This window comes from Cynocephalus volans, chromosome 4 (assembly GCF_027409185.1).
Source record: "Cynocephalus volans isolate mCynVol1 chromosome 4, mCynVol1.pri, whole genome shotgun sequence".
Classification (NCBI taxonomy): domain Eukaryota; kingdom Metazoa; phylum Chordata; class Mammalia; order Dermoptera; family Cynocephalidae; genus Cynocephalus; species Cynocephalus volans.
Window position 1 is genome coordinate 161849674 of NC_084463.1, and position 13443 is coordinate 161863116.

A 13443-nucleotide genomic window follows, 5' to 3' on the forward strand; every position below is an offset into this window, starting at 1 on the left:
ACATTATGCCATAGAGACTCTCAATTTGGGGCTCTAATCAGCCGGTTTAATGTAGTGTGATAGGAATACTAAACTAAGTTGTTCCAAAGATCATGGTTTGCTTGTGTCTGACCTTTCCCATTACAATGAACTCCAAGGGATGACTTCAGTTCTTTTCATATAAAATATTTTGGTTGTATTCTGCAAAGCTTGACAGACATGGGAATACTGGGCTTGGGGATTCTTTTATGAGAACTTCATTGTCAAAAACAAAATCTTAATCTTAGTCCTTTTGTAGTTGGAAGCACAGCGTTCCTGAACCCTGCAATCCCCAGTACAGATACATATTTCTTCTTCCGAAGCAGTGAAGAGGTCTGGATGAGCTTCTGGGTGTTTGGAGGTGAGGGAAGGATTTGAGGGCATTTGGCCTGGTCAAAGGTTAGTGGGAGTATTCCCAGGAGCTATTAAAGGCTGGCTGCTGAGCCCCCTGAACAGGACTGACTGGTGGGAGGCCTTCTGAGCCCGGACCAGGTGACGAACCCGCCGCTGCTGTTGCAGCCAATAGAGCATCTCCACTTTGTCATGCTTCATCTTGTCCAGGTAGTGCCGCCCCTTGAACGTCACTGGCTCACCAAAGATTAACTCAATTTCCTCCAGGAGGGGAACCAAAGAAGACTCAACTAGGTTGAGCTTCCTGTAGAGATGGCTGCGGATCTGACTCTCCTGCAGGAGGTGATTCAGGCCCAAGTTAGTCTTTTGGAAGAAGCGGTTGGGGTTGGAGGCTTGTCGCTCAAACCACTCTAGTCTCCCTAGCAATGTCTCCCGCAGCTGAATGGGCTTCAGAACCCGCTCCCAGGCACTCACCAACGAAGGCAGCTGTCTCAGACGGGCGTTGGAGCTGTACTTGATGGCCATGTCCAGCCGATCTTTGTTGGGGACTTCAAGCATGGACCACAGTTGTTCCAGACGCTTCTGCAGGCTCAGGATTTTGTGGGATTCTTCCGGGAGATGGGCCCTCCCAGGTCCTAGCCTGTGCTGCAGCACTGTGTTCCAATCCCACTCTCCTGGCACAAAGTCTGGCTCTTCGTCTTCTAGCAGGGGAGGAGGGTGCTGAATCTCTAGGGACTCTTTGACAGGGGTCACTGTCTCCACAGGAACCTCTTCTTCATACATTTGGAAGATGACATGGAGGAAATCTGTCTCATGGTTGGCGAGGTATTTGAAGTAGTCATCCACAGACAAATCGGACTGCCACCAGTTCTTCCATGAGAGCTTGTTTGACCGCCTCTCCCAGGTTTTGCTTGATTGGGTTGGTATGAGGGAGGGCAATCTCTCAGGATTGGACTGTAAAGTGTTTGCTCTTTTGGAGTAAAGCCCAGCCAGCTCAGGGTTGATGATTCGAGACTGTTTTTCTTGACGTAAAAAAGCTGAGGACAGGAAGGTTGACCAGTCTTTATCTGCTGCAGGCTCAACCAGGGGACCCTGGTCAAAACGAAAGTGGTCAGTAGAGACTCGACTCATCAACTCCTTGTAGACCTCCTTGATGCTAGTGCCAACAAAGCGATCAATATCCATTTCTTCAATGACTTTGGAGTCTAGTTCATCAGTAAGGTGGTTGTACAGGATTCCAGCTGCCTCAACGTGGAAAGAGTCCAAAAAGTTTCTATCAGAGACTCGTACAGCAGCTGCCTGAACCACAGCCTGATTTCTTAGCTCCAATGTAACGGTCACTGGCTGTGGTTGGAGTGAAGGGGATTTGGGGTGCTGGAGGTCCCACTGCCCAGAGGCTTCTTCCTCTTGGAGGCTCCTCCACATCCTCTGCAGCTCCTCCAGATGATGCTCTGCAGCTGGGCGGCGAGTCACAACCCCAAGGAGTGGGGGCAGACCTGAGTCTAGAGGTGGGTAGCGAGTCCACTCCAATTTCATGTTCTTCATTATCTGCTTCAGATCCTCAGCCACAGTGTCCCCAGCCAGCTCTGGTTTGTTCTCTGCACCCAAGACCAGCGGGGTTAAGGGGCGAGCAGGGAGTGGAGGAAGACCCAACTCATTTGCCAGCTTCCAGCCCTCCCGTAGAGAAGGCATGGACTGGCCTCTCCTGAGCTGGGAGTAGAGAAGCGAGTGGGATAAGGGGGGAGCCCCGCTGGTGGGAGTCACAGAGCAGGTAGGCAGTGACACAATCTGTGAAGAACTAAAGTCTGCTTCTCTCTTCTTTCTGATGGAGGGCAGCCAGCGGAGAGCCTTTCTCCTCTTCAGCCCGGGGATGGACTCCAGTTCCTTCACTGGATCCAGTTCGGGCTCACTGAAAAACTCTGTCGGACGGCTGAGTTGGATGAGGTAGTTCAGGTTGAGGCTAGAGCATGGCACTTGGGCGAAGCCAGTGCTGTGAGGCCAGGGGATTGGGCAGAGCTTGAACGTCCCAGGGGGGACGACAGGGCGCAGCTTGTCCCAGCCGCCGTGGGCCTGCTCTACCTTCAGCAGGGCCTGGAAGTCGGCGAGCAGGCAACGGTAGACTTCAGGACTGGTAAGGAAGAGTGTGCAGTCCCTGGCAAGGCTGGCGGCCAACCGGGTGAGGGTGGCTGATTCAGTGAAGACGCCTGTGGGGGTCGACATGGTCACCAGCAGGTGCAAGTAGCGTAAGAAGAGCTGCTCACTGCTGAGCAGCACGTGAGCCTCGAGCCGCTTCCGCAGCTTCAGGTTGTCGCTGTAGCTCAGACTAGGTTCAGCGGGAGGCTCCCGCCAGCTGCACTTTAGCTCGTCCAGGATGACCTCGGTGAGACGGAGTCGGCTCTCGGGAGGCACTAGCGCTGCCAGACCGCTTTTGGCCAGCAACTCGGTCACCTGGCGGCACAGCGACGCCACCGTCAGCTTGGCGAGAGTCAGGGACCGCAGTATCTCGACTTCCTGCGGGCGGCGCTTCTGAGGCTCTGGGGGCGTCGCCTTGCTGGGGAAGAGCGACAGCGGACGCAGCAACCGGTGGTAAAACCGCTGGAGCTCAGACTCCGGCTTCTGGGGATCCATCTTGGCGCAGGCGGCGCCCGCGGTAGAAGCCGAGGAAACCAAACGGTTACTAAGGCAACAGGCGCTCGACGGCCCGAGTGCGCCTGCGCGGTCCTGTCTCTCCGCCCCCTGGACGCCGGGGGCCGCTCCCTGCGAGCGCACGCGGTAGGAGGCGGGGCCAAGGGTGGCTTCCGCGGCACCGCCCCCCGCGACGCGGTGCTGCGTTTGGCGCTTCAAGACCCGAGAGGTTGGGCTCCGCTGGCGGGTGACTGGGTGCAGGATGGCTTCGGACTCGGGAGACCGCGGGACGCTCTGCACGGTGAGGGTCAAGGTTTCGCGTGGAGCCTCGGCGGCAGAGAGCCTCGGCTCCTGGGGCAACTGTTATCTTGGCACCAGGGGAAGGAGCGGGCACCTGGGGCGGGGCCTGGAGCCTCGCGTGAAACTGGGGTGCGAGGGTAGCAGGGCTCCCGGCGTGAGTGGTGGGGTTGAGTGGAATGATCGTGAGTGATAATGAAGAAGGCGTTTGAAGAGGGGTCACGTGGGCGAGTCCCCAGGCCTTTGGGGTGGTCACAGGGAAGGTGGTCCCTTGCAGCTGGAGTTCGCCGTGCAGATGACTTGTCAGAGCTGCGTGGACGCGGTACGCAAGTCCCTGCAAGGAGTAGTAGGTAAGAACCGGGTAAGATTTTCTGTGGGCAGTGCAGAGGCCTCTGGGAGGGACCAGGCAGATCTCTTAGGCCAGCCGTACTCCCATTTTACAGATGCAGAAACTGAAACCCAGAGTTTCAGTTATCTATTAACTGAAACCCAAAGCAAACAGTAGCCCTGGCCCTGTACCATCTTAGGTAGCTTCTGGTTTTTAAAAGGCCAGCTGGTACGTAGGTGACCTGGTATAATCGGAAGATCTGAGAAGGCAGAGCCACCCGCATGGCTCTGGGAACTGGCTTCCTTTGATTCTGTTAAATATTCATCCAGTCTTTCAGCAGGAATGGACCTGACACTAAGGTCTTTTTAGGGAGACGTGTTCACAGGGGTCTTGGGCGCAGCCCCTGCGCTCAGGTAAAGATGATCAGGCAAGCGTTACCTGGGTGGCATTCACAGAACGCTTCATGGAAGAGCAGTTCTGAGAGGGAACAAGGTGAGGTTCTGAAGCTGGGCAGTGGTAGCGCCGGTCTCTGTGTAGGGTTGCCTAGTGGTTAGGGATATGAGCTCTAGAGTCAGATTTGTTTGAGTTCAAATCCCCTTTTTGTTGCTTAAGGTCACTAAGGTTTCATGCATGTTACTTTTTGGTCTCTCTGTTTCTTTAGTGTTTAAATGGGGACGATAATAGAAGCTACTCTGGAGGATTGCCATGAAGATTAAATTAGTGAATACATACAAAATAGCACTTTAGAAAAGATTTTGGCATATAGTGAGAGCCCAATAAATCTTTGGGGATTATGAAGGAAGGGTGCACAGGTGATCTGGTCAGGGGAAGGTGTGAGGACTCAGGTCTTGAAGCTGGGTTTACTGAGACTATGTGTTTTGGGGTCATGGATGAGGTTCTGATGGAGACTGAGCCATTCCACTGAAGAGTGGAGTATTCTAACCAGAGCTTTCTCAGGATGTAAGGCCCTCCTCTTCCTGTAAAACATTCTTGCTTGGAGAGTAGACAGCTGGCCTTTCTGTTGGACATAGGGCAGTTTTCAGCCCTTATCAGATTTCTTAGGCACAAGATAAGGACTTCTAGTGACTCTGCATTTTCTGGGCTAAGTAGCTGGAACCAGCCTGGCTTTCTCATGGGCTGGGCAGGAAAGTTGTAGTTTCTCAGAATGCACAGAGAGGGAGTTGCCCTCTCCAGGAGGCCTGGGGCCTGGGGAAAGAGGGCTTTGCTCTCCTCCCAGGATAAGAGGAGCTCCCAGGCCAAGGCTCATCCCCTTGAACCCTTATCACTCGTCCTGGAGTTCCCTATGGCCTTCTTTCCTCCCTCACTGGGCTCTGAGCTAACCAAGCACTGGCCTGGCCACATTCTGAGGTTCACCAGGCAAACTGGACTGCTGCTTAACTGGAGAACAAGTTTTCTTCAGACTTGGGTCAAGAATTCAGGAGGTACATAGTTACAAAGAGCTTCCCACTTGGGGCCCTCCCACTTGAGGAACAGAGAATCAGCTCTTCTTGGGAGACCCCAAGGTCAGGAACCCACCTACACTGACTCAAGTCCATCAGGAAGTCTTATCTGCTGTGTGTGCAAAACATACTCAGGCCTCCTCACCTCTCCCAGACCCATACAAGAACCTCATCTGTGGGCTCCCTGTTTCCTCTGTGGCCCCCTCCAGTAGCTTTTCCACGTAAAAGCTGAGTGGTGTTTAAAAATCATAGCTCAGATAATGTGGCCTGAAAGTTATGAGACTCTTTCCATGAGTGTGTATGAGAATCACCATGCAGGCTCTGTACACAGGGGTGACTTCTGGGATTTCAAGGGCAACAGGGACTCCATAGGCTTTTTTTCTGATACACTGACTTTTGAACTTGACCCTTGTGGACCATATTGAGCTCCTGCCCTCACAGAGCTGGCAGCCTAGCAAGTGAAACAGAGGACTGTAGTCAATGTGGTGTGAGTTACTCAGGGAAGTAGGAGCTGCTACAGGACAACGTGGAATTGGGGGCCAGGTGGCGTCCCAACCCAGCCCGGAGGCTACGGGCTGCTGCTTAGGGTGAGCAGAATGTCTAGGTTAAGTGCTCAGGCTCTGGCACTAGGCTGTCTGGGCTGAATTCCAGTTCCACTACTTCCTATAGTGTGACTTTCAGCAAGTTTTTAAAAAAAAATCTCTCTGTGCCTCAGTTTCCTCATCTGTAAAATAGAGATAATCTGACTCATGGGGTTACAATGAGTATCAAGTGAGTTAATACAGATAAAACACATAAAAGTGGGCCTGGCCCACAGTGTGTGCTCAGTAAATGTTAACTCTCATGATGATGGTGATAACCCCCCTCCCCTTTTATATGTGTAACTGCTTTGTTGAGATACAATTCACATACCATAAAATTCTCCAAAGTCTATAATTCAGTTGTTTTTAGTATATTCACAGTTTTGCAATCATCACCACTATCAATTTTCCATTTTCATCACTTCATAAAGAAATCCTGTATCCTCGGGCCGGCCCGTGGCTCACTCGGGAGAGTGCGGTGCTGAGAACACCAAGGCCCCGGGTTCGGATCCCATATACGGATGGCCGGTTCGCTCACTGGCTGAGCGTGGTGCTCACAACACCAAGTCAAGGGTTAAGATCCCCTTACCGGTCATCTTTTAAAAAAAAAAAAAAAAAAGAAGAAGAAGAAATCCTGTATCCTTTAGCTGTCACCCTCCTATTGTCTCACCCCCACTCCCTAATCTATTTTCTGTCTCTATAGATTTGCCTATTCTGGACCCTTCATATAGATGGAATCATGAAATATGTACATGAAATATATACAGTCTTCTCTGACTGGCTTTCACATAGCATAATGTTTCAAGATTTACCCATATTGTAGCATGTATCAGTACTTCGTTCCTTTTTATGGCTGAATAATATTCCACTGTGTGGATACCACATTTTGTTTATCCATTCATCAGATGGTGGGCATTGGATTGTTTTCACCTTTTGGCTATCATGAAGAATGCTGCTATGGATGGCTCACTTTATAAAACTTTTTTTTTTTTTTTTTTTTTGTCTTTTTCGTGACCGGTACTCAGCCAGTGAATGCACCGGCCATTCCTATATAGGATCCGAACCCGCGGCGGGAGCGTTGCTGCGCTCCCAGCGCCGCACTCTCCCGAGTGCGCCACAGGCTCGGCCCTATAAAACTATTTTATAAAAGAATTATCTAGGCTGGCCAGTTAGCTCAGTTGGTTAAAGTGTAGCATTGATAACACCAAGGTCCAGGGTTCAATTCCTGTTACTGTCCAGCCACCAAAAATAATAAAATAAAAAATATAAAAAGAAGGATCTATGTTTTAAAAGTTATTAATAATGCCTGGCATGTAATAAGGACTCACAAAAATCCTGGGTGCGGGGTGGCATTATCCCCACTTTATATGTAAAGAAACAGACTCAGAGAGGTTAAGAGGCTTACTCAAGGTTACACAGCTAGAAGGTAGTTTCTGAGCTTGCCTCTGGCCATGGAAAGGTTGGTAGAGATGGAGATGGGGAATTCCTGTTTCTGTATTACCTGGCTCTAGCACAGGGGTGCCAGCCTTCTGCTGCCCTCTGCCTTCTCTCTCCTCCCAGGTGTCCAGGGTGTGGAGGTGCAGTTGGAGAACCAGATGGTCTTGGTGCAGACTACTCTGCCCAGCCAGGAGGTACAGGCCCTCCTGGAAGGCACGGGACGGCAGGCAGTACTCAAAGGCATGGGCAGCAGCCAATTGCGTGAGTAACCACTATGGCCTTGGGCTCTCCGGGTGGGAGGTGGCCCAGAGCTGTACAAATCTAACCAAAGGATCCTTGGGCTCTGGGTTGGAGTGGCTTTGGGGCATTGTGAAAGTTATGTGAGACTCTTTCCATGCCCTTCCTGAGCTGATGAAGGGGTGGGGTTGGGTGAGGTGGCAAGCCAGCCCGAATGTCTAATACCTTGCAGAGAATCTGGGGGCAGCAGTGGCCATTCTGGGGGGCCCTGGCACTGTGCAGGGGGTAGTGCGCTTCCTACAGCTGACCCCTGAGCGCTGCCTTATTGAGGGAACCATTGACGGTCTGGAGCCTGGACTGCACGGATTCCATGTCCATCAGTATGGAGATCTCACAAACAACTGCAGCAGGTAAGTCATCTCTAATCTCCCCGGTAGCATCCTCAGCTATAAGTTCTCACAGCTGGTCCTTACAAGTACCGTGGGAGACACATACACACAGGCCCAATCTACAGATGAGGAAACTGAGGCTCAAAGAGGGGTTAGATGACTTACCAAAGGCTCTAGAGCATGTAAAAGATAGAGTTGGGATTTGAATCAAGATCTGACCCTGAGCTCCTGCTTGTAACCACCTTCCTGCCTCTGAGATGGAAGTCAACTGCTGGATGCAGGAAGGGTCCCCATGTTGTGGTGTTTGTCATGCTGTGATGTAATTATTGTTTACTTATCTGTGTCTCCCCTGGACCAGAAGCTTATTGAGGATAGGACCCATGTCTGATTCTTCTCAGTGCACTCTGCCCAAAGCCCAGCACAGAGTAGGCCTGTTTGTTGAATGAATTAATTAATTAATTAAACAAATATAGGTAGATAAGAGGGTAGACCATCTGGTCTGTGAGCTGCTGTTTTGCTGCCCACCTGCTACCTTTCCTTCTTAGCTGTGGGGACCACTTTAACCCTGATGGAACATCTCATGGGGGCCCCCAGGACTCTGACCGGGTAAGTGTCGGGCTGGGCTGGTCTTGGGCTGAGAGAGAACTTAAAGTTAGAGGTAAGGCAGGCAGCTCTTTGGGCTTTAGAGTGTGATTGCTTTTTGGTGGGGTCTTTTCCTCTCACTTTATTTTGTTCAGTTCAGAAATATTTATTGACCCTTTTCGTGATCAAGGCCCTAGGGATACAACACAGTACAGCCCAGGGCCTGCCCCTGAGGAGCTCACAGTCTAGTGAATTCTGCCTTTGAGTTGCTTGTGGTGTCGTGAAATAATCCTTGCAGGAGTCTGCAGGAGGCCCTGGAAGCCCAGAGTGAGCACCTGATCTAGCCTGAGGAGCAGGTGCAGGGGCAGTAGGAGAAAGCTTCCTGGGGAAGGTGAAGGTATGGAAATTGAGGGTCTTACCTGAACTAAAAAAAAGGCCATCCCTGTTGCTATAACCCCTGGTCCTGGAGTTTCATTTTTTACCAGAGAATTGTTTCCCCATCTTCAGGGAGTCACATGCTGCCTTAATGATTTTTCCTCCTTATCTGAGTACTCGTTGTACTGTTAGTTGATTGTTTGATTTAATAGACTCATTTTTTTCCTTAGGTAAACTTAGTTGGGTGTTTTGTTTTTTTTTTTAATCTATCATGGAGGGTTTCAAACATATTCCAAATTAGAGGAAATGGTGTCATGAACTCCCATGTCCATACCATTCAGCTTCAAGTTACTAATTCATGCCAGTCCTATTTCATCCATACCCCTGGCCCTTCTCCACCATTATTTTGAAGCAAATCAAGACATCATTTCATGTAATTAAGGTAGATTTATTTTTAACAAGAAACTTGATATTACCAAAAAACCAGCACTTCTAGCCATAAGAAGATCGTTATAAAAATAAATCAATGAAAGCCAAAAAAAAGTTATTAATATCCTTCTAGAAACTGCCTCACAAGGTTTGGGGACTGAGTCCTACTTATCTTTGTCAAAATGAAGATTAGCAAATGTTAGAGAGGTGCTGAAGACCTGTTAACTCAGAGATTTTCTTCTTGATATCTACCAAGGGATTGGGACGTGATTAAACAGAGGATTGCCGTCCTGCTCGGTGACTTAATGTCACACACCTAGTAGCATCTCCCTCATCCTGATGGTTTGTGTTCCCCCTGCACTTGGAGATATAGTCCCAGGGCAAGCCTGGTTGCTGATCCTTGGAAATTGCTAGCTCCTCTTTACGTCCTCTCAGGAACCAGGACTTTTTAAAAATTTTCCATCTTGATAAAAGTTTGCAACCTTCTGCCACAAAACAAATGAAGCCATGTTATGTATTTCTTAATTCATGTAACTGAGTTTTTTGGTTTTGTTTTTTTTAAAAGGATGACCAGTAAGGGGATCTTAACCCTTGACTTGGTGTCAGCAACACGCTCTTCCAAGTGAACCAACTGGCCATCCCTATATAGGGATCCGAACCCATGGCCTTGGTGTTATCAGCACCACACTCTCCCAAGTGAGCCACGGGCCGGTCCAAAAGTTGGAGGTTTAAAACCACAAACAACTAGTACTGTTAAGACAAAAACAAAAATAAAAACAGCACATTTATTATCTCACAGTTTCTCTGGGGCAGGAGTCTGGGTGCGGCTTAGCTGGGTGCTTCTGGCTCAGGTTCTCTCGTGGGGTTGCAGTCATCTCAGGGCTGGACACAGGGCCAGTCTGCTTCCAAGCTTGCTCATGTTGCTGTTGGCAGGCCGCAGGTCCTCCCTGGCTTTGGGCCAGAGACATCAGTACTTTGCCACGTGGGCCTCTCCCTAGAGCAGCTCACGATACTGGCAGCTGGCTTCCCCCAAAGCAAGTGAGCAAGAAAGCATCCAAGACTGAAGCCTCATTCCTTTTGTAACCTGATCTTGGAAGTGACACTAGGTCCAGCCCATGCTCAAGGGGGGGTTGATCACACAAGAGTGTGAGTACAAGGAGGTGCATCTGCCTCCCTGAGCTTTGGAAGGTGATAGTGGGGAACTAGGCAGGTGAGAGAGAGGGAATGGCAGGCCCCGCAGAGGAGACCTAGGTGGAGCCCTCAAGGCAGGAAGCAGCAGGGAGCATTTCTGAAGTGCCACAAGAGGCCACCTTCTGTCTGGACCCTGCTTGGGACTGGAGTCAGCATCTGTGTTGGCACCCAAGCCCTTGATATAGACAGAGGAAGAATTGAGCAAGAGTCGAGCAGCCAGGGCTGCCATGATGACTGGCCAGTTCCTTTTGGGTTTTGCCCAGATGGAATGAATTCAGTGTGGGAATTTATATCCAAGCCTGGTTGTCCCTTGCAGGTCTCCTAACTGGTCTCTAAACTTCCTTCCCTTCTCTTCTCCCCCGCCCCCAGTCTTTCTCCTTCATACACTGTACTAGAGGGTAGAGTAACCATGCCATTCCCCTGCCTGAAACCCTTCTTGGCTCCAATGCCCGAGGGTACAGGCTGGGCCCAGTTTCTTGGTGTCACCTGCAAGGCCTCCCCTGGCCAATGTTCTGGTGCCTATTTGCTGAGGGGAGGGGCTGAAAAGACAGCCTGTCCCCTAGCCTCTGCTGGGTCATGCCTGCAGCCATTCTGCCCAGGCTGCTCCCTCAGCCCAGCTTCAAAAACCTCCTCAAGGCTGTGTCACTCCCGCTCCCTGATCTTTCTACATTAAAGTCCCCAGCACAGGGCATAACAAAAAGTGCCAGGTGCATGCTGCAGATGTCCCTCTGGAAAACAAGATAAAGCAGAACTGGTGCTTCACATGCTCATCAGCCCATTGCACAGGGAAGTGCTATCATTCACAGTGAGGTCATGCAGACCAGCCGTCACTGGGCACAGGCACTTGCTTCTGCCCAAAGTGTCTGATTAGGGACAACTTATTTGCACAGATGTGGGTTTCTGAGGTTCAGTAAGGTCCTGTCACCCAAAACACACCAACTGTTGTCCTCGCCCTGTTTCATAATCACTAGTCTGTTCCATCTCTGGCTTCCCATTGTGTTGTGAGCCTTAAGGGCAGTGACCATATATACTCCCTGCCATGCCTGGCAGAGTGTGTCTGACCTAGGAGGTGCTCAGTGGATGTGTTAGGACACTTTTTATTACTTTCAAGGGAGACGGTGGGCAGAGCCAGCTGCTGGGGGCCAGGATAGGCCCTTTGCCCCCTCATGTTTCTTCTCTCTGTTCCTCAAGGTGGGGAGTCAGGGAAATAATGCCGGCTGCCTGTGATGCTCAGGAAAGCCAGGTTTGGCCAACTGCCGAGCATTCATGGAGCCAACAGGAGGCTGGACTACTGGTCTTGGAAAGAACTGGGCTCACTGGAGGCCGGGAAGCAGGGTGGGCAACAGCCTCGAAGGAGAAACAGTCTGGTCCCATGGGGATGACTGTAGAGGAAGGGGAGTTTCTGGCCATTGCAGCAAGCAACCATCCTCCGCAGGATTTCGTTTCCAGGGAGGGAGTATCCAGTTGCCTTCCTTGAGGCGTGGGTTGTCCCTTTATCTTACCACACGGTATCCACAAGAGGCAATTGGTGCTTTTGGGAAGTGGGAAGAGGCATCAGATACTGGGAAGCCAGAGGATAGGAATGTGCCCCCACATAACCCTTCCCCATCATGGGGTCTCATTCCAGCACCGCGGGGACCTAGGCAACGTCCATGCTGATGCTGAAGGCCGTGCCGTCTTCAGGATAGAGGATGAGCAGCTGAAGGTAAGGTGGGAAAGAAGGTGGGGACCCTTTCTAATGGGGTCCAGTGTCTGAGGCTGCTGTCTACCCTCAAAGGTATGGGATGTGATTGGCCGCAGCCTGGTTATAGATGAGGGAGAGGACGACCTGGGCCGGGGTGGCCATCCCTTATCCAAGATCACAGGGAACTCCGGGAACAGGTGAGTATTGCTGCCCCCAGCAGGAGGTGGTGCACGTGGAACCTCAGAGGGGCCCAGACAAGTGCCCACTCTTGACCACATGTTCATCTGCAGGTTGGCCTGTGGTATCATCGCACGTTCCGCTGGCCTTTTCCAGAACCCCAAGCAGATCTGCTCCTGTGATGGCCTCACCATCTGGGAGGAACGAGGTCGGCCTATCGCAGGTGAGGGCCGAAAGGAGTCGGCCCAGCCCCCTGCCCACCTCTGAGCATGGCCTCAGCTTGGGTCTGTTGCCGTCTTCCCAGCTGAGCACCTTCCAATTCCAGAGGGAGCAGAGGGTCCTCGTTGCCCAGTCCTAGGAGAACTAGGTACAGGGTATGTAGGGGTTGCTGTGATGTTCCCTTGGCAAATTAAAGTTTTATTTTCATATGGAACTTTGTGTTTTGTCTGTGTCTCTGTGTCCCTTAATGGGTTTGTTGAAAATAGTCTGTCTGGCCCTGCCCTCCACATCCAGGGCCACCCCTTAGCTTCGGAGCCAAACAAACCTGGATTCAAATCCACACATGTGCCGAGGGCCCGTCTTCCTCGCTGGCGTCACAACGAAGGGTCTCAGCAGTCATGTTTCTGCTTGTGGCCTAGTCCCTCCCCTCACTTTGGCTAATTGGGAGCCAAATGGACACCTGACCCATGCTGGGCCGTGCTTTCCCTGAGGAATCAAAGCAGATCCAACCGTAGTTTCTTCCTGTGGTTGGACCCGTAACATGGGAATACGGGAACTTCAGGTGGTCCTCTTCTCACTGCCTTGTTTACTGAGGATCAGAAAAAGCCAGTCTGCCAAGGAAGAGGAATGAGGCAGATGCTCAGAGAGAACCAAGAGATGTTGGAGAATCCCTGCCGCTCAGGAGTCTACTGTGTGGGGCTTTCCTGAGATCAGCTGCCTCCTGCCATGGGATCCAAGAGACACTCCTAAATCCCAATGCATTTCCCCCCCACCCCTTTTTGAAATTAATCTGGCTTGAGTTGATTTCTTTTACTTACAAGTGAAAGACCCTTAATTAACCTAATAACTAAAGTGCTTGGCACAGAGCCTGGCACACAGTAAGTTAAGGGAGTAGTGACTGTGATCCTGAGGCCACATGAGAGCTCCCCTCTCATACAGATAGCCACTAAGCAGGAAACTGTATGGTCTCAGATTCAGGACCTCCCTACTCATCTATTCTGTCCCCCACCCCCACCAGACCATAACAAGGCTTTGTCCTTGGCAAAGCTGCTTTTATGACAGG

At 51.0% G+C, this 13443-nt stretch overlaps 2 protein-coding genes across 2 annotated transcripts; one reads left to right on the forward strand and one right to left on the reverse strand.

The window, feature by feature from the left end:
* Positions 1 to 411: 411 nt before the first annotated feature.
* On the reverse strand, positions 412 to 2997 carry CCDC87 (coiled-coil domain containing 87). Its single transcript, XM_063092616.1, has one exon. It carries the CDS (start codon positions 2995 to 2997, stop codon positions 412 to 414), a length of 2586 nt encoding a protein of 861 aa, XP_062948686.1.
* A 231-nt stretch (positions 2998 to 3228) lies between these two features.
* On the forward strand, positions 3229 to 12557 carry CCS (copper chaperone for superoxide dismutase). Its single transcript, XM_063095306.1, has 8 exons — positions 3229 to 3295; positions 3569 to 3641; positions 7221 to 7358; positions 7567 to 7744; positions 8269 to 8329; positions 11928 to 12005; positions 12078 to 12181; positions 12275 to 12557. The coding sequence occupies exons 1-8, from the start codon at positions 3257 to 3259 to the stop codon at positions 12426 to 12428; spliced, it is 825 nt and encodes a 274-aa protein (XP_062951376.1). The 5' UTR covers positions 3229 to 3256; the 3' UTR covers positions 12429 to 12557.
* Positions 12558 to 13443: the final 886 nt, after the last annotated feature.